The following is a 20,045-nucleotide window of genomic DNA, read 5'->3' as shown; positions in this document are numbered from 1 at the left end:
CTAAAACTCTAAAACTCTAAAACTCTAAAATTCTAAAATTCTAAAAATCTAAAATTCTCCAAATTCTCCAAATTTTCAAAAATTTCAAAATTCTCCAAATTCTCTAAATTCTCTAAATTCTCCAAATTCTCGAAATTCTGAAATTTTTAAAGTCTCAAAATTTTCAAAATTCTGTAAATCCTTAAAATCCTCAAATTTTTCAATGTTCCCTTAATTCTTAAAATTCCCAAAAAATTTAAAAAAATCTCTAAATTCTAAACTTTTTAAAAGTCCCAACTTAAAAAAAACTCGAAATACTCAAAAATTTTCAATATTTGCAAAAGTACTCAAAATTCCGTGATTTCTCAAAATTGTCAAAATCTTAAAATTTACAAAAATCTCAAAGTTCAGAAAATTCTCAAAAATTCTCAAAGTTCTCTTGATTCTTAAATGTCTCAAAGTTATCAAAATTCTTTAAATTATCAAAACACTCGAAAATTTCAAAATTCTAAAAATTTTTAAATTCCTCATAATTCTCAAAATCCTCAAAATTTCAAATAAAACAGAATTCCGATAATTCCCAATTCAATAAACAAAGTTTTCAATATTCTAAATGCTCTCAAAATTTAGAAATTATAGAAATCTTAAATATTAAAAATCTTAAAATTAAAAAAATCTTGAAATTTTTGGCAATTTTAGAATTTTAGAAATTTCCAAATTTAGATTTTTTAGAAATTAGGAAATTTTAGAATTTAGTTTAGAAAAACAGTTTGTTTTGACGATTTTTATTTTGATATTTTGTTGATGCAAACTTTAATTTTTTGTAAAGCTTAGAATTTTTTTGAATTTTTTAATTACATGTAGAATGTGAAATATTTCAATCTTTGTACTTTTTTACCGCGTTCCTTCCGAGCTCCTTACTTAGCTTAACCTTGAAATCAGAATTGCTAGTGTAAACAATAACTTTTAAAACGAAAAACTAAGAATTTGAAAGTCTTGCTGTTTTTGTTGCATCCGTTCCAATGTCATGAATTGTCGAGCTAACTTCCTGCACCTCTATTTTAGCCAAAACTAACGATGGCCCGCTGCCGGCGAAACGTGGACAACTTCCTGGACGCGTGCCGCCGAATCGGTGTTGATGAGGTAAGTTTCGAAACCACCTGTTTTCGTTATTTGTGTGTTTGCAATTCCAATCTTTTCTTTATCTTTTGATGGTAGAATCTTTTGTGGTTTATTGTTTCGGGAAAACTTTATTTAACTTTTCTCAATTCTTTTGTAGATCTTTTCTTTTCTGTTTTTTTCTTTTCTCAATTCATTGGTTGCTCCTTTTTGGTTTCACTCTTCCGGAACTGTTGTTACACGTGTGCGTTTCTTCAAGGATTTTCTAAACAAGCAAAAAAAAAACCTTCAAACTTTCACCTTCACCTAGCAAAAGCAAAAGCGCAATTGGTATTATGAGAAGATTAGGTTGACTTTCTTGAAGTATTGGCGTAGCACAAACTATTAAACTCTTGTATAAGTAGATGCTGTAGATATTGGCAGGGACTTAGACTAGAAAAAAACTAACAAAAACTAACCTAACTTTCCGCGATTGTTCTATTCTTCAACAATCTATCTGTCTGTAAAACACACGCGCGCACACACACACTCGCACAAAACAACACAAACACACACATGTTCACTAGGGTGGTGCTTCTTATGTATTTTGTAATTTTCATTCAACAAGTATTTTGTGCAATAGCGATAGAGCGCATTTAAGGCAGGTTCTCTGTTCTGTTGTTTTGTACATACCAACGCCAAAACAAACCCCTAGATTTAGGCCAATTACCCAAAAGGCTCGAATCGTCTCGCAACGGCGCGTAAGACGATTGTCGACCCACCGAATGACCACGCGGAACACTAACTCTCTCTCCTGTTGTTATTGGTGTTGGTTGCAGGAGTTGATATGCTCCTGTCAGGACATCGTCCCGGCGCCATCCCAACCACTTCCGGCCGCCGCCGGGGACTGGGAGCACCAGAACCAGCAGCAAGCGTCGGAACCGGACTCGGTAGAACCTCCGAACCCCGCGGCCATGTACGGTACGATTGTGGCACTGCTGCGCACTGCCGAGTTCTGGAACGTCCCCGCGGTCGTCCACCAGTTGGCCCGACCTTCCGGTCCCCCTCCGCCTCCGCCACCCCGGTCCCACACCACTACACTCACTGCAGCCAACACCAATACCACAACAACAACAGAGCTAGTCGAACAAGTAGAACATTGTGACGCCGAATCTCAACAGCCCAAGAAGCTGCTCGAGTATCACTTTGACCTGCAGCCGCAGGCTGAGCAAGACAGACCGGTCGGTAGGCCGGAAGAACGGCACGTGCCGGGTTCGCTGGACTTGAGTTCCTCGGGGAGGGGAACCGTTTCGCGTCGGAAGCGTAAATTTCCGGCTTCCAAGTTTGGCGGTGACGGCGGAGGCACCGACGGCAAGCGATTCGATCAATCCGGTCGTAATTTGAACGAAATCGTCGAAGAAGAGTGCGAGTACGACAGCGACATTGGCAAGTTTCGGTGCCGCAACACCAGCGACTACGAGGACTCGGAATCGTCGGTGAACGACGAGGACTCGGCGGCGGCCTTTACGCCGACCAACGCTCCGATCAACGATCTGAACACGATGAGTCCGGTGGCGGCGGCGACGGTGGCGACCTCGGTGGTGGATTTTAACATTAATACGGCGGAAGAGGACGGGGAGGCCGGTGGCCGGAAGATTGTCAGCAAGCGGATCGAGTTTTTTGAGAATGGCGGCGGAGGAAGTGCGGACAAGATTGTCAACGGTGGAGCCCAGCTGAGACGGAGCGTTAGCGAGGAGGACAATGCCGTGAAGGCGTGGGAGCCGCGCAAATCGGAGCATCCGGTTCTGTCGACCATTCTGTGCCTGGGGACGTTCCTGTTTGCCGTGGTGTATCTGTACTTGTACCCGCTGCCCAATTACTAGGCGGGGAACCGGGGCTATTTTTGTTGATTTTTGAGAAGAGATTTTCTTATATTTTTTGTTACTTTCTGTTGGCGGGAGCAGAACGAAGATTTCCCAGATTTTAATTTCAGTACAATTTATTGTGTTTAAGCGTGTACTTAACGCGCAGGAAAACGGTTTTGAAATGTTTCACTCTTCAGCCGTTTAACGGATTCGCAGCTGTCAATTGTGGCGTAATCTTCCAATGCAAACTGTTTCTGAAACATTTCAAGTGTCTTATAGCGGAAATGTTTCACTTTCCACGCGTTAAAAATTAACCGTTTAACGGATTCATAGCTGTCAAAAGTGGGGTTACTTCCCTGCGGGAAAACACGCTAAAATCAAGCGGCCAGCTTTTGTTTAAATTTTAGTTTTAGAATCGTATTTCTGCGCGCAAACTATTTTGTTATTTTAGGATTAAAACACACACACTCTGTAATTTTTGTTGTTGCTCCGAAGGAATGTGAATTGATTTACTTGCGTGCGTGCAAAGTTACGCGTTATTATTGTGAGATTGTGCGAGGAATGTTTGAGAGCTATAAAAAAAGATGCATTTTCCCACCCTCCCCCAAAAACGATTTTTCATTCCTTTCACCGTCAAAAGAACTGTTAAAATCGTCATGTTTCCCCCCTTCTTTTCCCCCGTAGTAGAAAATCGGCATTCCCCAAATCGCAACCGGTAAGTGATGCAAAATTTTCCAAACATTGCCAGTTTTTGATGCAACATTCCATTTCACTTTCCCGAGAAAAAAATCATAAATTGCACTTTTTTAAAAGATAAAGAGTAAATCATTTCACGGCACTCGAGTTCATCTCATCTCGCGAGGCTTTTAGTTTTCTCCTGCTTTTGAGTGTGTGAATTTAGTTTCGTTTCGTTCATAAGCTTTTACTTTAGGATTATTTATTATCGAAAATCATACAATTTTGAAAAATAAATAAATTAGGTCGTAGATTAGGCAAAAATTGCAAAAAGTATAATCAAAATCTAAAAAAGTTACTAAAACAACGCTATTAATGTGAGAGCAAACCAGTGAACAATCACGCAACATACGAGAACGAGAAGTAATTTTACATGCAACACCACGTAAATTTACGTCACACACACATAAGCACACTCATACAGAAAATGTCTTACAAAACAAAGCAAAAACAACCAACTTGAAGGGAAAGCAGTTGCCTTATTTTAATAACTAATGAACCTTGCGAAGCAAGGCAGCAACCCAAATCTGCGTGTGTACAACTAGATAGAAATGACACGTTATTTTCCTACTCAAACTTTTCCCCGGGAAACTATTCTCCAACGCAGCTGCGAGTGAATCTCTCTATTTTTTGAAAAAAAAAAATTAACTACGAATCTCTCTAACTTTTGGTCTAGTCAGCAAGAAAGAAAGAGTACTTATTTTGATTTCCCTGTGCCCAAGTGCGTATATTTTATTTTATGACTTTATTTACACTTTTACTTTTTACTCGCGCGTTTACATGGAAAATGAAGTAAGATTTCATAAAACGAGAAAACTATGTATTAAATTTACCAAAAACCACACAATTACAACTACAAAAAACGACTTAAGTTCAAAGAAATAGTGCGTAATCTCGATGGCTTCAACGTATATTTTTTATTGTTTTAAAGTTTTACAATTTTACACTTTCACCCATAATTTTACACCCACGTAATTTTACATCATTTTTACCAAAACGAGATCTCCCAGGAACAAACTGACTATCGGTAGCTTTAGAATTCATAAAAACACACACAAAACAAAAACTCATTCCACATACACACGCACGAACACATGGCGGCAAGTTTTACACAGTAAAAAAAGAGGCGTACAACTTTGTGTTGATTCCAGTGAAAAGTATTGTACTTATTACTTAAAACTACAAACATGAGTATTTATCATTAAAATCATCAAAAAAAGGCACACTATATTTATTCACCATTTGCGACGCATATTATCCTATGTAAGCCGGTTAGGTTTTAGCTTACACTATTTAGCAACTACTTATAAAAACACACTCCTTTAGGGTATGAAATTTGAGCACGCAAAAAGAGAAAGTCGTGGCTAGGTTAGTTGTTGGGCTGATTGTACGCAGCATTGTAGGAATGAAAAATTAATAAAACCATGCATGGATTACACAACACACACACAGTGAAAAGTATTAGAGCTTTTAGTTTAGTTCTAGCCTTCTAGCAGTAAAGAGTGCTCTCCTATCAAACGTTAATCACACTCGTTTTAAGCAGACTGAACTCACACAAACACACACGGAGGTTGTGGTGTCTCCGACTATCAATTTCCACGTTTTTGTTTGATAAATTCTTTTGGAGGAAACCAGCAGAAACGCTTAAAACATACTGTGCAGCATCTTGGGTGGCATCCAAAAATGACGTATCATTTTTTCATGGATTTTGAACTCCCTTCCCCGTCATAGCATTTCCGCATACAAAACCATGTAATTTTATAAGGCTCATCACAAACCTCCAGATCCCCCCCCCCCTCAAAATGCTACGTTATCTGTGGATGGCGCCTTATTCAGGAGTTTATTAAAGTTTTGAAAAATTGTGTTTCACAAATAAGTCGATCCAACAAAAAATAAACAGTATGAAATTTTTTGGACAAAAAAAATATCTGAGTAACAACATCACAGTAATAAAATAAAATTTTAGAATTTTAGAATTTTAGAATTTTAGAATTTTAGAATTTTAGAATTTTAGAATTTTAGAATTTTAGAATTTTAGAATTATAGAATTTTAGAATTTTAGAATTTTAGAATTTTAGAATTTTAGAATTTTAGAATTTTAGAATTTTAGAATTTTAGAATTTTAGAGAATTTTAGAGAATTTTAGAGAATTTTAGAATTTTAGAATTTTAGAATTTTAGAATTTTAGAATTTTAGAATTTTAGAATTTTAGAATTTTAGAGAATTTTAGAATTTTAGAATTTTAGAATTTTAGAATTTTAGAATTTTAGAATTTTAGAATTTTAGAATTTTAAAATTTTAGAATTTTAGAATTTTAGAATTTTAGAATTTTAGAATTTTAGAATTTTAGAATTTTAGAATTTTAGAATTTTAGAATTTTAGAATTTTAGAATTTTAGAATTTTAGAATTTTAGAATTTTAGAATTTTTGAATTTTAGAATTTTAGAATTTTAGAATTTTAGAATTTTAGAATTTTAGAATTTTAGAATTTTAGAATTTTAGAATTTTAGAATTTTAGAATTTTAGAATTTTAGAATTTTAGAATTTTAGAATTTTAGAATTTTAGAATTTTAGAATTTTAGAATTTTAGAATTTTAGAATTTTAGAATTTTAGAATTTTAGAATTTTAGAATTTTAGAATTTTAGAATTTTAGAATTTTAGAATTTTAGAATTTTAGAATTTTAGAATTTTAGAATTTTAGAATTTTAGAATTTTAGAATTTTAGAATTTTTGGAATTTTAGAATTTTAGAATTTTAGAATTTTAGAATTTTAGAATTTTAGAATTTTAGAATTTTAGAATTTTAGAATTTTAGAATTTTAGAATTTTAGAATTTTAGAATTTTAGAATTTTAGAATTTTAGAATTTTAGAATTTTAGAATTTTAGAATTTAAGAATTTAAGAATTTAAGAATTTAAGAATTTAAGAATTTAAGAATTTAAGAATTTAAGAATTTTGGAATTTTAGAATTTTAGAATTTTAGAATTTTAGAATTTTAGAATTTTAGAATTTTAGAATTTTAGAATTTTAGAATTTTAGAATTTTAGAATTTTAGAATTTTAGAATTTTAGAATTTTAGAATTTTAGAATTTTAGAATTTTAGAATTTTAGAATTTTAGAATTTTAGAATTTTAGAATTTTAGAATTTTAGAATTTTAGAATTTTAGAATTTTAGAATTTTAGAATTTTAGAATTTTAGAATTTTAGAATTTTAGAATTTTAGAATTTTAGAATTTTAGAATTTTAGAATTTTAGAATTTTAGAATTTTAGAATTTTAGAATTTTAGAATTTTAGAATTTTAGAATTTTAGAATTTTAGAATTTTAGAATTTTAGAATTTTAGAATTTTAGAATTTTAGAATTTTAGAATTTTAGAATTTTAGAATTTTAGAATTTTAGAATTTTAGAATTTTAGAATTTTAGAATTTTAGAATTTTAGAATTTTAGAATTTTAGAATTTTAGAATTTTAGAATTTTAGAATTTTAGAATTTTAGAATTTTAGAATTTTAGAATTTTAGAATTTTAGAATTTTAGAATTTTAGAATTTTAGAATTTAAGAATTTTAGAATTTTAGAATTTTAGAATTTTAGAATTTTAGAATTTTAGAATTTTAGAATTTTAGAATTTTAGAATTTTAGAATTTTAGAATTTTAGAATTTTAGAATTTTAGAATTTTAGAATTTTACAATTTTACAATTTTACAATTTTACAATTTTACAATTTTACAATTTTACAATTTTACAATTTTACAATTTTACAATTTTACAATTTTACAATTTTACAATTTTAGAATTTTAGAATTTTAGAATTTTAGAATTTCAGAATTTTAGAATTTTAGAATTTTAGAATTTTAGAATTTTAGAATTTTAGAATTTTAGAATTTTAGAATTTTAGAAGTTTAGAATTTTAGAATTTTAGAATTTTAGAATTTTAGAATTTTAGAATTTTAGAATTTTAGAATTTTAGAATTTTAGAATTTTAGAATTTTAGAATTTTAGAATTTTAGAATTTTAGAATTTTAGAATTTTAGAATTTTAGAATTTTAGAATTTTAGAATTTTAGAATTTTAGAATTTTAGAATTTTAGAATTTCAGAATTTTAGAATTTTAGAATTTTAGAATTTTAGAATTTTAGAATTTTATAATTTTAGAATTTTATTATTTTAGTAAGTTTTGTAAGTAAAGATTTTTTAATTGTTGGATCTACTGATTTGTGAATCAAATTTTTCAGTGTCCTGTCGCCCGAAAATAAATGAACTTATTTGATTTAAAACAAGCAAATAACAGTCTCATAAAAACACGTACACTAAAACAAATACACACAAGACAATATACCTTGTACTTACTTTTAAGGTTGCCTTTTTTCCGTCAGCTGTCCTACAGTTTGTCAATATAAAATAAATTATACATTCAGTCTATACAAGATTACAAATAATAGTTTTGAGAAAACATTAAATTAAAGTTTTGATTTGTGCAAAAGAAAAAAAACATTCATCGCGATTCCATCACTTAATGTGCTTAAACTAAAACCAACATTTCGAGAAAGTTAATAAATTTACTTAAAAATAAAGCGAGACATTTTACTTTCCGCGCGAAGCAACAAAAAAAATACTGGAATAAATTAACTAACAATTTTTGATTTTCCAACCCTCCCACAGAACCTGCTGTGCTGCGCGGCGGACGTGCTCGAGGGCCGCGGCATCGTCCAGGTGGCCATCACCGTGGTCGAGCTGCTCAAGTTCCACAACCCGGCGAACCACGTGCGATCGCCGACGCGAAGCTTCTACAACGGCCAATCGATGTCACCGACGACGACGACGACCATCAGCAGCAGCGGAAGTGGCAGTTCCGGCAGTGGACCAAAGAGTGCGGGCTCGTCACCGATTTCGACGCTGGCAAGTAGTACCTGACCGGAGCTGGGATCGCCCACCTCCGGACCTGCGGGAAGCGCTGGGTACGGACTGGTCGAGATGAGTGCTCACAAGTCGCCGAACGACGAGGTTTGGCGGATTTAAGGATAGGTTTTTTTTTTTAAGTTGTAACAAAAAAAAAAAGATGGCGTGCGAACGGCGGGGGAAATTTTTCGACCCGTTCGGCAACGCGGACCTCAAGTGACATACGACAGCCCAAAAACTATTACTACTCGGTTTAGGTTTAGAGAGACTGCACAGCACACACCTTTTTGCGTTTTGTTTACGTTTTAAGCAATAGAACAAAGGGTTAAAAATCAATTCAGTATAAGTTCGATCATTATTCTGTAAATATTAAAAAAAAGAACGATCAAACTAAACGTTCAAAATTTCTCCTTTGTTATTCCATTGAAAACACAAGTTTTCTTGACGTAAGTCGAGTTTTTCTAGGGTTCCGGACGGATTTGTACCATGGGGTGACGTTTAGGGTTTCCTCGTTGTATAAAGTAAGCTAAAATTTAAATATCAACAATTGATTGTAATCATTTGCAAATTTAGTATACTATTTATTCTTATACCACGAGCATAATCAACTGGAGTCGAACTTTTTCGCAGAAAAGACTAAAGCATCGAAGAAAACAGAACGTTTCGTCCCGCACTTGTTGGGTTGGGAAATGGTGGGGTTGTGCCTAATCTTTGTTATTTTTAATTTAATGTGCAATTCCATTTTTCCCATTTTTTTGGTTCCGGAGTGGCCAGGATGTGTAAGATAACTTTCAATTTCATTCCGGAAGTGTCTTTCAAGTGGCCATCGGTTATCGTTTCCGGAGTGATCAGGATGGGTCAAAAATTAACGGCCTGACCGTAGATTGTCATATCTTTCAATTTCATGAAATTTGGTAGGTCAGATTATAGATTTCTTTCATATTCCGGAAGTGTCCCCAAGTGGCCATCGGTAACTTGTTCCGGACTGAACAGAATGGGTCAGAGAACAACGGCATGACCATAGATTGTCAGAACTTTAAATTTCACGAAGTTTGATATGTCGGATGATACGGTTCCTTACGTATTCCGGAAATGTCTCCATGTGGCCACCGGAAATCGGTTCCGGAGTGGCCAGAATGTGTAAGAGAACAATGGAATTCTTCGCACTGTTAATTTCTGTACTCATTCGGCTTGAAGAATTAGCATGATAAATTAACAATGGAATGGTAGTAGATTTTCATAGCTTTAAATTTAATGAAGTTTGATATGTCGGATGATACGGTTTCTTACGTATTCCGGAAATGTCCCCAAGTGGCCACCGGTAACCGGTTCCGGAATGGATGGGTCAGAAAACAAAGGAATGACCATATATTGTAATATCTTTCAATTTCATGAAGTTTGCAATATGACATGCTGACGTTTCATCAGAATAGTCAAGCTAGGATTCTTTGGTAATACAGGAACCGGTTCCAAGTTAACCGGAACTGGCCAATATGACTCCAAAGTGGTTCTGACAATCGTGTGTTGTGTTTTTAGTAAGTTTTATGGATAAATTTCAACTATCATAAATGAAATGGTATCGCCTACGTGGAAAACAGTAAAAAAAATAAAAATTAGGATGTTCCGGATTTCCGGAACCGGAAGTTTATCTGACCATGACATTAATGTTGAAAGTCAAAGTAAAGACCTACTACCTAGACCAACTGGAATTGCCGAATGTACGGGTTGTCAAAGCTCGGGATTCAAAAAGGTCTCTTCTTCGGTTGAAGCAGGTTTCCGGTGGCCACAGTGACCAAATCCGGTTTTCCAAGTCGGTTTCGAAAAGGGGACATCGTAAGCTTCTGTTCGAAAACAAAGCAATGAGAGTTGATCAAAATTTAGATTTTTGAAAATTTTAGAAAGTTTAGGGTCGAAATGGACCCCAATACCGTACACAGTAAACAAAATCAAGGTAATATTACATCTGGGAAGGGGTACATCTTTTATGTTAGATAAATGTGTAATTTTACCACTTTTCTGGTATAATGCCACTTTTTCGGTCTAAATTGAGGTAAAATTACATCAAAAGAGGTAGTATTCAATCATCCAAAATTACATCTTTCAAATTTAAACAACTTTTTGCTGTGAACACAGTCAAAAATGGTGTAAATTTGGAAGCTATAAAATTGGATGGTTTAAAATTACTTCTTTTATGATGTAAAATTACATTGATTTTAGAGGAAAAATCGAAATAGAGTGTAATTTTACACATTTTCTGTGATAGGAATATAATTGGGAATGGGCACATTTTTTGTGAACTATCGGATAAAATTTTAACCAACTCAAAAAATACAAAATTAAAAATTTCGAAAGAAATCTTCAATTTTTACAGAATTACTCAACTGCACAAGTGCGGAACGAAACCCAAAAGATAGCTCAATTTATAGCGATTGTCAGTCAAATTTGGCACGGTAAATGCGTTGCAAAGGCAGTTTGTTTTGTTAGGGTATCAAAGCTGGGTTTGAAATGGGTTAAACAAAAATTCGCAGGATATAAAATAAACAAAAAATATCAACCTAGTCATGTTTTACACCATTTTGATGTTGTGTACAGCAAACTACATACGAAATGGAAAATCTCTAGTAAATTTACACACTTTCCGTAAAAAAACAACTTACAGACACCACTGTTTAAGATGCAAAAAAAAAACCGTAAGCAACACAATCTAGAGGACACAATGATAAAGGAAAATGCGGGCAAACGGATAAGCGGATCAACCAAACTGACTGGTATTTTTTGTAAAACTCGGCGAACCACGGTATCTCGCGCTCTTCCTCTCGAATTTTACCGGTAGAAATTTTTTTGTAAGTAGCGCAAGATTTTTACACAAAACTGTTTGTACTTTGTCGTCATAGTCGTTGTATTTCGATTGGACGTCCTTTTCGGCGAAGTGGAATGCTGAGAGAAATGGCCAAACAAAACGTGGATTATGCTGATTAAAATTGAGGAGAGGATAGTGTAAAGTCGTGCTATGGCAATATATATTTCTAGAGTAGACTAGTATCGTTTGAGAGATAGAGAGAAAAAAAGTGGAAGTAATCTAGCAATCGAAATCAAATTCCTAAGAGCAATAGTCGAATGAAGATTTGTTTGTTTCCTCGAGAAAACAATACACAATTTAACCCGAGAATCGAAGTGATAACTAACTACTATTACTCTTCCAACACTTACACACAAACAAACACACAAACACGCAAATGTAGTTCATTTTTCAACCCTGTACATCCTATGGGTAAGAAACAGGGCCCTTTTAGTTGTTCAAAAGTTACGTGTAATACTCAAATACAAAAAAATATCACACAGGCTTTAAAAAGCCGTGCAAACTGAAGTCTCCTCTGAAGTTGAATCAAAATCTGGTTTCCCCGTTACGGATTTGGTGGTTGTGCACAAATTTTTATTGTGTATAGGCCAACCCGATAGAAAGTAATAATCAGCAACAGTAAAAAAAAACACTATCGTATATTGTACTGTCCGGAATGATGAAGCACACTACGAATGCCAAAATTTAGAAGAAGGTGGAAAAATTAAAGTATCAATCTGTCGATAAAGGTAAATGCAAAAGAGCAATTCTCTACGAAATCGGTCTTTTTTCTTCAATTTTAATTTTTGTATTTTTTAATCCGACTGAAACTTTTTTGGTGCCTTCGGTATGCCCAAAGAAGCCATTTTGCATCATTAGTTTGTCCATATAATTTTCCATACAAATTTGGCAGCTGTCCATACAAAAATGATGTATGAAAATTCAAAAATCTGTATCTTTTGAAGGAATTTTTTGATCGATTTGGTGTCTTCGGCAAAGTTGTAGGTATGGATACGGACTACACTGGAAAAAAATAATACACGGTAAAAAAAATTTGGTGATTTTTTTATTTAACTTTTTATCACTAAAACTTGATTTACAAAAAAACACTATTTTTAATTTTTTTTATTTTTTGATATGTTTTAGAGGACATAAAATGCCAACTTTTCAAAAATTTCCAGGTTGTGCAAAAAATCATTGACCGAGTTATGAATTTTTTAATCAATACTGATTTTTTCAAAAAATCGAAATTTTGGTCGTAAAATTTTTCAACTTCATTTTTCGATGTAAAATTAAATTTGCAATCAAAAAGTACTTTACTGAAATTTTGATAAAGTGCACCGTTTTCAAGTTATAGCCATATTTAAGTGACTTTTTTGAAAATAGTCGCAGTTTTTTATTTTTTAAAATTAGTGCACATGTTTGCCCAGTTTTGAAAAAAATATTTTTGAAAAGCTGAGAAAATTCTCTATATTTTGCTTATTCGGACTTTGTTGATACGACCTTTAGTTGCTGAGATATTGCAATGCAAAGGTTTAAAAACAGGAAAATTGATGTTTTCTAAGTTTCACCCAAACAACCCACCATTTTCTATCGTCAATATCTCAGCAACTAATGGTCCGATTTTCAATGTTAATATATGAAACAATTGTGAAATTTTCCGATCTTTTCGAAAAAAATATTTTTGGAATTTTCAAATCAAGACTAACATTTCACAAAGGCCAAACATTCAATATTACGCCCTTTTAAAATGTTTGTCTTGATTTGAAAATTCCAAAAATATTTTTTTCGAAAAGATCGAAAAATTTCACAATTGTTTCATATATTAACATTGAAAATCGGACCATTAGTTGCTGAGATATTGACGATAGAAAATGGTGGGTTGTTTGGGTGAAACTTAGAAAACATCAATTTTCCTGTTTTTAAACCTTTGCATTGCAATATCTCAGCAACTAAAGGTCGTATCAACAAAGTCCGAATAAGCAAAATATAGAGAATTTTCTCAGCTTTTCAAAAATATTTTTTTCAAAACTGGGCAAACATGTGCACTAATTTTAAAAAATGAAAAACTGCGACTATTTTCAAAAAAGTCACTTAAATATGGCTATAACTTGAAAACGGTGCACTTTATCAAAATTTCACTAAAGTACTTTTTGATTGCAAATTTAATTTTACATCGAAAAATGAAGTTGAAAAATTTTTACGACCAAAATTTCGATTTTTTGAAAAAATCAGTATTGATTAAAAAATTCATAACTCGGTCAATGATTTTTTGCACAACCTGGAAATTTCTGAAAAGTTGGCATTTTATGTCCTCTAAAACATATCAAAAAATAAAAAAAATTAAAAATAGTGTTTTTTTGTAAATCAAGTTTTAGTGACAAAAAGTTAAATAAAAAAATCACCAAATTTTTTTTACCGTGTATTATTTTTTTCTAGTGTAGTCCGTATCCATACCTACAACTTTGCCGAAGACACCAAATCGATCAAAAAATTCCTTCAAAAGATACAGATTTTTGAATTTTCATACATCATTTTTGTATGGACAGCTGCCAAATTTGTATGGAAAATTATATGGACAAACTAATGATGCAAAATGGCTTCTTTGGGCATACCGAAGGCACCAAAAAAGTTTCAGTCGGATTAAAAAATACAAAAAAAATCGAATGACCGAAATCCTAGAGAACTGCTCAAAAACAAAAAATGCTATCCATGAAAATAGCTGCAAAGTTTTGCGATGCAGGTTTAAATTAGAGGACGCAGCCAGGTGAAGTACACAAATTGCAAATAAAACATTTCTTGAAGTCAAGCTAAAGTTTCGATTTGTTTTCTTTTTTTTGTAGGTTGTATGATGACTCCCCCCAATTTGATTATTAATCAAAATAAATTTAAATTAAATTGACTTGGCTCGGCCAAGTTGGATAGTGTCGAAAATGCAATTCCGTTGTGAAATTTTCAACTTTTTTTTTAATTTGAGATAGATGAAACGGCCTACTTTTTAAATCTATAAAACAGAACTTCTTTAAGCATTTTTTTGAGTGCTACAAAGTGTTACTTTTCAGAATGTTTGAATGTTTGTTTTTTTTTTTTTAGCTCTAAAAGTGCCTCCAACATCGTTTTGCTTTAAAACACAACCTTAAATTGCTAGTTTTTTAAGGTTTGCTCAGATGCTTTCTCTAAATTTGGTCGTAGAAGGCGTAGATTGCGAGATAAAATGTTGGTATCTTCGAGTTGCTTGGATTGGCAAGTCCAACAACTTTTCAGAAGACAAAAAATCCCAAAAATATTTCTGAAAAGTTAAATTATCAAAGTCACCGTACATTTGAACCACCCTAATTTTCAACCAAACTAGAGGTGGGCAAACCCGCTCTTTTGCAGGAGTCGCTCATTTTCGCTCGCTCATTTAAAAGAGCGGCTCTTTCGCTCTTTTCTGAATTTTGATGAAAAAACAATTTTTAAGGTTGGTGTGATTTAAAATAAAGTTTTTGAGCTTTCATGAACTATTTGGTCTTGGAGCTCTCTATGTCTAAACGTTTGAAAAATTTGATGACACCCAAATTTAAATCTGTTTTTTTTGGAGTAAATTGATATTAATATTACGAAATTGCATTTATTTCTGCTTACATATTAAAATACTAAAATTATTTGTAGAACATATTCTGCGAACTTTTTGCTACATTCTGATTTTATCGATATAGTTTTAAATGCTTAAGTCCAACCGGGCAAGAGGATTTTTTCCACTATCTCCTGGGATTTAGCACATTTTTAGTAAAATTTCTAAGTTAAGCAATGGGGCCATCCATTTGAATTTTTTGAACCTGTTTTTTTTGGTGATGTGGCAGTGCGTGGCCGAATGGTTACGCTGTCCGCTTTGTAAGCGCATGATTCTGGGTTCGATCCCATCTGCTGCAGCCTTCCATCGGATGAGGAAGTAAAATGTCGGTCCCGGCCTTGGTTGTTAGGCCGTTAAGTCATTCCAGGTGTAGGAGTCGTCTCCATGCCATAAGTACAAACAACACACCAAACCAAGCCTACTCCGGTGCAATTAGATTTTACAGCGTGACGTCACGAGCGCACACGCACACACATTTTTGTTGAGACACACGTGCAAAAAATGTAAACAGTGCAGCCAAGCTGTCAAATTTCTAACCTAAAAAGCGAGTCGGCGTAAAACCTAATAGAGACCACAAAAGACCCGGGGGTCGTTAATGTGTGTTAATGTGTTAATGTCACTGTAATATAACAGCAAATTTTCAAAGCGGAATTACAAAAAAGTACAGTCATCCCACATATTCGGAACACCCACAAATTCTGAACACTTTGTGGTAATTTACCAATAGAATGCAAAATGCAACTTTTCTGTCGACCCTGCTATTTTTAGGACCTTTATTTGGACATTCTCTTGCTATTTTACTAAAAAAAGTTTGAAAGTTTGAACAAAAAACTTTATTTCAAGACTATTTTATCCAGAGCAGCAAAACATTGCCTTCAAATGGCCTGTTCCATGATTGTGGGATGTTATTGTGCCTCGCACAATTGGGTACTAAAGCCCCATATAAATTTTTATGTACAACGGTAAAAAACACGATCAAAAACCATTTCTGATCACTTTTTTCATTTTAAGCGAAAAAAAAATTGACAAGATAACATTTTTTCGATAGATCAACTATGGTATCCTTGGAACGAGCTGTCAAGTAGGAACTATTCTGTCAAGAAGGACCGCGAGGTAAATTTTTTAAAATTGGTTTAAAAATCCATTCTAAACTCGTTGTGGTCGTACAAAGGGTCATTGTACTCAGAAAAAAAAGCTTTATCGTTGTGAACAATTATATAAAAAATTTAAGCTTAATTTTGTGGATCACCTGAATTTAACTGATTTCATAAAACATTACTAAGCATGAGTTTTGTTGGTTTCAGATTGTGAAGTCATTATTTTGTAAAAAATATGTAGGTGAATGGAGAAAAAAAAAGTTTGTTTACATCGTAAGCAAAAAGTGTTCCGAATTTGTGGATTTCAAGTGCCAATGTTTTTCTTTAAAAACTTGATATAAAACGTAAAAATGTACAGCTGGTCTATACATCAATCGAAAGATCGCAAGAAAAAAAAAGCAAAAAAAGCAAACCATTATGTTCAATTATCGATTTTATATTATTTGTTGAACACTGGTCGTTCTGTAAACTGTTCCGAATATGTGGGATGACTGTATTTTATAATTCGTCTAAGAAAACATTGCTCTTGAAGCTTACCGAGATGGGACAGGCTAGTCCTAATCACATTCTGACCTATTGTTTCGATTTCGTTCGTTCGTTCTGTCTCTACAAGCAAGTAAGTCGAGTTTTATTTTAATGATTTAACATGGCATAGTTTATTGCCAACTCGTTGACTTATTCCAGATCAAAATATAACACTATGGAGCAAAGCCACACAACAGAGATCAAAACGGCCCTGGTTGAAACAAAATGGACTATCAAAGGTTTCTCTGCCATCAAAGTTGGACATCTGTTGTCGCCCAAATTTGCCGGAACATCTGCCCACACATCGCGAACGCTAACATGGAGGTACAAATTAGTTCCAATTGAGGTTGGGGTGAGTACGAGTTGGACATCAATTAAGGTTATTTCTGGAGGTCAGGATAACGTCGGGCAGTCGAAATTTCATGCAGACTTTGAAGTTGAGTTCAATTTAGCTGAAAAAGCTAAACAGGTGTCATCGGGCACATTCGATCAAGAAGACAAATCAATCGGACCAGGAATGAGGGTCAAACGAGAACTTGTGGAAAAGTATTTGTTGAAGAACGACGTGTTGACACTGAACATCAGGTCGTCGGAGATCCTCTGAATCACAAAACAGAGTCGCATCCCGATCCACAGATGTTGGATCACTTTGCCAGCTTGCTGTCGATGGCCAAAAACTTTAGCGATACGACGCTGATCGTCGATGGGAAAACATTCACCGTCCACAGGGCCATCTTGGCGGTTCGTAGTCCCGTGTTTGCGGCCATGTTTGAACACACCGAAATGAAGGAGTCTCAAAAGAGCCAGGTGATCATCCCGGACATTGAGCCGCACGTCTTCGAGGAAGTTCTTCGATTCATCTACACCGATACTGTACAAGGGCTGGACAAGCTGGCTCATGAGCTGCTGGCAGCTGCCGACAAGTACGCGCTCGACAGGCTTGGGACCATGTGTGAGGAGTTCCTGGGCAAACACCTTTCGGTGGCAACGGTCACCAGAACGTTGCATTTAGCGGACATCCACAACGCCAAGCAGTTGCGAAAACGAGCGATTCAGTATATCGCTAAGAACATCAAGGCAATGCAGACGAGCGATTGGAAGAGCCTTCTTGCGAACAATCCCGACGTGGCGGCTGAAATGTTTTCCGAACTAACGAAAATGTTGAATTAGGCATATAAGTTTATATTAGGTTTTTGTATTGGTAGTTGATCGATGCAGTTTCAGTACAGCAAAAAATAAAGTTGTAAACATATTTAAAAAATGTTTTAAATGCGTCAGTTTCATTCCAGGTTTCATAACTGTTGACCATTCTTGGACCTTGTTCTTCACAGGGTTACTTTCCTATTTGTTACCCTCTTTGCGTTTAGAGTCTAAATTTTAAACCTACTGGTACTGATCCGAATTACTAATGCAAGTAGGTCCTAAAATTAAGCCTAAATTTGTAATATTATTGTTCACGACGATAAAGCTTATTTTTTTGAGTACAATGACCCTTTGTACGACTGAAAAGGATTTAAAATGGATTTTAAATCAAATTTAAAAAATAACTCCCATCCCATCTTGACAGAAAAGGTCCTACTTGACAGCTCGTTCCAAGGGGATCGAAAAAATGTTGTCTTTTCAATTTATTATTATGCATTAAAAAGAAAAAAAAGTTATCAGAAATGATTTTTGATCGTGCTTTTAACCGTTGTCCATAAAAATTGGCATTGGGCTTTAGGACCCTATTTACGAGCATATGTCCAGTCGACACTTTGCCTGTCGATCTTCTTGCTATCAATATTGCTTCAGCTGTCAATATTTTTTTATTTTTTTTTGTTCTATAATTTGATAACTCATTTCCAATGGCACATGAGCCAAGATAGTACACAACTAATATTATACCACTTCGTCTTTTTAGTAGGCATTGTTTCATTTGTCAGCATTGTTGTTAACGTGGACGTCTTCAGCAAAGAGTACTTGGGAATCATTTTTAACTGTGATTCAGAAGAAATATTAGTTGCAACAGAAGTAGGCAGAGTTTAATTAAAGTTAATTTTGATTGTTTTCGATGTTCCATAATTTCCAACAGGTAACGATGGATCCGGCCTGCAAAACAGAAATGAAAACTGCAGTCTTCTACTCAACCTGGATCATCAAAGGATTCTCCTCTATCAAGACGGATAAGTACAGTTCGGCCATATTCACCGGATTATCCGCGTTTACGTCCCGTGCTGTATTCTGGTACTTTTCATTTTACCCGAAATGCTATTCTGATAGGCCATACGTTGATGCAATGTTGAAAATAGATAACGGTGGCTCATCCAAGTTCTACGCAGACGTTGAGCTCGAACTCAACAAACCCTCGAAGGACAATCCGAAAACCACTGGTCCCACTGCTGTGTCGGGTTTTACAAAGATTGGCTGTGATATGAGCATGAGCCGGACGGACTGGGAGAGGTATCTGCTTCAGGATGATACGCTTTCACTTCGGTTTAGGATTTCGCTCCATGAGATCGTTTCGGAAATGCAAAAACCCCTGAAAATGCTGCCCGAGGATTCCCAGCTGCTGGACAACTACGCTAGCCTGTTTTCATCGGGCGAATTCTTCAGCGACCTGACGGTGGTCATCGGTAAGCGGGAATTTCCGGCTCACCGTGCTATCCTGGCCGTTCGAAGTCCCGTTTTTGCTGCCATGTTTAAGCACACCGAGATGGCGGAATCGCAGCAGAAGCGTGTGGTCATTCAAGATATCGAACCGCACGTCTTCGAGGAAGTTCTTCGATTCATCTACACGGACACCGTTCAAGGGCTGGACAAGCTGGCTCATGAGCTGCTGGCGGCGGCTGACAAGTACGCGCTGGACCGTTTGAGGAACATGTGCGAGGAGTGTTTGGGCAAAAATCTGTCGGTGGAAACGGTCACGAAAACGCTACACCTGGCGGACCTGTACCACGCCAAGCAGTTGCATCAGCTGGCGGTTCAGTTCATTGCCAAGAACATCAAGTCGATGCAGACGCACGATTGGAAGGACCTGCTCACGAACAATGCGGACGTTGCGGCTGAAATGTTCTCAGAACTTACGAAACTACGCTAGGGGCTAATGATTTGCGGTGATTGTTTTTTTCGAATTCTAAAATAATTCATGATTAAAATGTGCTGAAATTTTAAATCAATTCAAAAACATGAAAATAAATAGCTTTAAATGTGCTTTGGTTGTTTTAAATTTGTATATTATCGAAACATTACCGAAGAGGTTTGATTTTAAAAGTAACTTATATTTTGCTCCAATATAGTTATAACAGCTGTCCCGATTCACCCCAGATGACGGTATTCAAAAAATGATTTATTTCAATGTGAGCTGCCACACTGCTCAACGCTTCCATTTTGAGAGGCTAACGTGGCGCACACTTCTCCTAC

The 20,045-nt window shown here is 34.7% G+C and overlaps 2 protein-coding genes across 7 annotated transcripts in view; both read left to right on the top strand.

Annotated features, from left to right (window-relative positions):
- The window catches only part of LOC120419191 (leucine-rich repeat and calponin homology domain-containing protein), a 126,598-nt gene extending 115,374 nt beyond the window's left edge, over positions 1-11,224 (top strand). For 3 of the 4 annotated variants that reach the window (XM_039581862.2, XM_039581863.2, XM_039581861.2), the window contains 2 exons: positions 1,045-1,122; positions 1,917-5,480. In XM_039581862.2, coding sequence (XP_039437796.1) covers positions 1,045-1,122; positions 1,917-2,960 — 1,122 coding nt within the window. In that variant the 3' untranslated portion in view covers positions 2,961-5,480. Of the gene's footprint in view, positions 1-1,044; positions 1,123-1,916; positions 5,481-8,335 lie in introns of those variants that run through there. The other variant, XM_039581864.2, reaches the window with a different exon arrangement.
- A 5,404-nt stretch (positions 11,225-16,628) lies between these two features.
- Positions 16,629-19,835, top strand: LOC120419187 (speckle-type POZ protein-like). 3 transcript variants are annotated; one of them, XM_039581854.2, is made up of 3 exons: positions 16,629-16,737; positions 16,806-16,998; positions 18,718-19,835. In XM_039581854.2, exons 2-3 carry the CDS (start codon positions 16,822-16,824, stop codon positions 19,720-19,722), a joined length of 1,182 nt encoding a protein of 393 aa, XP_039437788.1. In that variant the 5' UTR covers positions 16,629-16,737; positions 16,806-16,821; the 3' UTR covers positions 19,723-19,835. The 3 variants fall into 3 exon arrangements, with proteins under 3 accessions (XP_039437788.1, XP_039437790.1, XP_039437789.1); XM_039581856.1 differs by lacking the exon at positions 16,629-16,737 and having other exon boundaries at positions 16,847-16,970; XM_039581855.1 differs by lacking the exons at positions 16,629-16,737; positions 16,806-16,998 and adding an exon at positions 18,502-18,656.
- The last annotated feature ends 210 nt before the right edge of the window (positions 19,836-20,045 follow it).

The sequence above is a fragment of the Culex pipiens genome, chromosome 2 (assembly GCF_016801865.2).
Source record: "Culex pipiens pallens isolate TS chromosome 2, TS_CPP_V2, whole genome shotgun sequence".
NCBI classification, from domain to species: domain Eukaryota; kingdom Metazoa; phylum Arthropoda; class Insecta; order Diptera; family Culicidae; genus Culex; species Culex pipiens.
This window is presented reverse-complemented; position numbering and strand designations above follow the sequence as displayed.

Excerpts from the sequence above, each read along its gene's own strand:
- LOC120419187 (XM_039581854.2), top strand. The coding sequence starts at position 16,822 with ATGGAGCAAAGCCACACAACAGAGATCAAAACGGCCCTGGTTGAAACA. Across the intron at positions 16,999-18,717 it reads TAGTTCCAATTGAGGTTGGG|GTAACGATGGATCCGGCCTG; the intron begins GTGAGTACGAGT and ends AATTTCCAACAG.